The sequence below is a fragment of the Tupaia chinensis genome, unplaced genomic scaffold, assembly GCF_000334495.1.
Source record: "Tupaia chinensis unplaced genomic scaffold, TupChi_1.0 Scaffold141399_1, whole genome shotgun sequence".
In the NCBI taxonomy this organism is placed as follows: Eukaryota; Metazoa; Chordata; class Mammalia; order Scandentia; family Tupaiidae; genus Tupaia; species Tupaia belangeri.
In genome coordinates, this window is record NW_006201261.1 from 218,206 (window position 1) to 220,567 (window position 2,362).

The 2,362-nt window shown below is 54.5% G+C and overlaps 1 protein-coding gene across 1 annotated transcript in view; it reads right to left on the bottom strand.

The window, feature by feature from the left end:
• LSS (lanosterol synthase) overlaps positions 1-2,362 on the bottom strand; it is a 33,915-nt gene that overhangs the window by 11,568 nt on the left and 19,985 nt on the right. The window contains exons 14-16 of the mRNA XM_006163132.3: positions 1,349-1,399; positions 658-807; positions 1-77 (exon numbers count right to left, since the gene is read on the bottom strand). Coding sequence (XP_006163194.1) covers positions 1-77; positions 658-807; positions 1,349-1,399 — 278 coding nt within the window. The remainder of the gene's footprint in view (positions 78-657; positions 808-1,348; positions 1,400-2,362) is intronic.

Consider the following 2,362-nt stretch of genomic DNA (forward strand, 5'->3'; position numbering starts at 1 on the left):
AGCAGCTCCAGCAGGAGCCCTCCACGCTTGTTCTCATAGGTGGCAAACCCCCCATCAGGATTCCTCATGTTCAGCAGCTAAACCAGAGAGAGAACATCCTGAGAACTTACCCATACCTTAAACACACACTTAATCCCACAAGTCATAGCAGAGCTTTCTAGAAATACCTCTGGGCCGACAGGTGATGGGGCAGAAATAGGAACCACAGTTTACATGATAAGCAAGACTTGGGTGCCTCAAGCAACAGCTGCAGCTTGATCATTCATGAGCAGCCCCCTGAGAACTGCCCAAGGTATATCTGTTTACTAAGTCACATGTGCACTGCCAAATAATGTAGGATCTCCATTGTAAAATGCTCATAAAAACCAGACGTAAGAAAGGGTTTTACACAAAAACAGACGTTCGGATGTTTTCCTTGAATACCCAGCAGAGTACACCAGCTCTCACGAAAAAGGCCTCAGCACAACATGGCCAGGGCCTGAGCCTCCAGAACCAGAGAAAACTCAGGAGCCACACTGACCCCTGGCCTCCTGCAGCACAAGGCCCTGTGTACACAGGCCAAGGCCATAGATCTCCATACAAAAATGCCATCTGAGGAGGACCCTACAGCCCTGTCCCTGGGAAGCAGATGTGAGGTGGGGGGGACCACAGCCTCACCACAGCCACAGCATTGCAGAGCTGCTCACGGGGGATGTGCTCAGTGACAAAGGGACACCTCTCCTGCAGCAGCAGCACAGACTTCAAGGCCTCAGCTGTACAGTCGGCGACGATCCAGCCACAATCCAGTGTGCTAAAGCTGAAGCCACCCTGCAGAACACAAGCTGTGACCAAGGGCAGGTGATGTCTACACCACAGTCTGCAAGGCCACCCCAGCCACAGAGCCTCTCCCTCCCCAGAGAACCCTGGTCAGGGCAGCAACCTGTCTACTACATGGTTTAAGTGCAGAATGGCCCTGCTGGGCACACCTGGACAGACCTTCCCAGTTTCCCTCATAGCCCCTGGGCTACAGCCCCCATGCCCTCAGATCTGACCATGGACAGCCTAGGGTGGGGCACAGGCGCCCTCCCAGGCCTCGTCCTATGGCCCAGTTCATGTCTCAGCCCTTCATTTGATATCTATGTGTGCCATGACCACCTATACAACCCTCATGCATGCCCACCTGTGTGTGCAGACTGTGCCACGGTGGCAAAAGGAAGCCCCACACACCAAGCAGTCCCAGAGACAATCAGCATTGTTCCACATCAGTTGTCACTGGAGCAGGAAGCCCCAGAACACCAAGGGAAGAGCCCTCATCAGAGGCAAGGACAGGACTAGCCAGGCCTAAGACTTGGGAGGCAGCTCATGGTACCTTGCTCATCTGGCGGTAGTACTTCTGGTAGTCAGGAGGGTTGTCCGGGACCTGGCAGCATCACAGGCACATGTGGAAGGCAAAATACACGTCATCTCTAGGGCAGGAGGGCTCACACTGCCCTAGGACACTGTTTAGGTCACCTGAGCCAGACTGGAGCAGCCATCAGGCTACAAGGCACTGCCCAAGACCCATGCTCTAAGTGCAGCAACCCCAAATAGTCAGAGAGGGCTGAAACCAGCCTACATAAAGGCAGCAGCCCTCAAGCCCCTCAGATTAAGAGAGATTCCCTATCCACCCCACCTGGCCCAGGCTCCAGGCCCCTGGGCAGGGCAGGAACATGGGCCTTACGCAGCATCCTCATCATCTCTTTAACAGGGCCCCCTCTCCCTGCTGCTCTTGAGCTGCACCTCCCAGCCCTGTGAGAGGAAATGGGTTGAGCTCATGGCTGTCCCCACCATTCAGGGCTGAACCCAGCCCTGCTGAGGGAGCAAGCACAGCACCAACCATCCCCTTACCCTGGACACATATGAGTCTTGGTTAGACAAAGGCTGTAAGGGGCAAGTGGCTTAGGAAGGCCCAAGGCCCCCGCAGAAGTAGCACCAATCCTAGAGAGGTCTAAAGAAAGGAGGAAGGGTCACAAGGGCAGTATCCAGGCAGAAGGATGCTTGAGAGGCCCAGGCTGGAGGTAGCTACTGTGGTTAGGGCAGAGAGTGGGGAAGGGACATGTTTGGATGGCAAGGGCTGCAGATGGAGCAGTAGGAGTCTGAAAAGATCAAATCAGAGACTAAGTGAAGGGTCTGAAGGACAAGCCAGTCACTGCTGCTGGTATTAGTAGGCTGCAGAGCTGGGGGACACACCTTTTGACCAGCCTCTGCACATGTGGTTCTCAAGGGAATAGGAAGCAGCAGAACTTACCAGTGTCCACAATGGTGACAGGACACTACAGGTCTTGTTGAGAGTTGGCCCTAGACAAGGTTGGTTCAAAGGCCAAAAGAGAAGACAGAGGAGGGA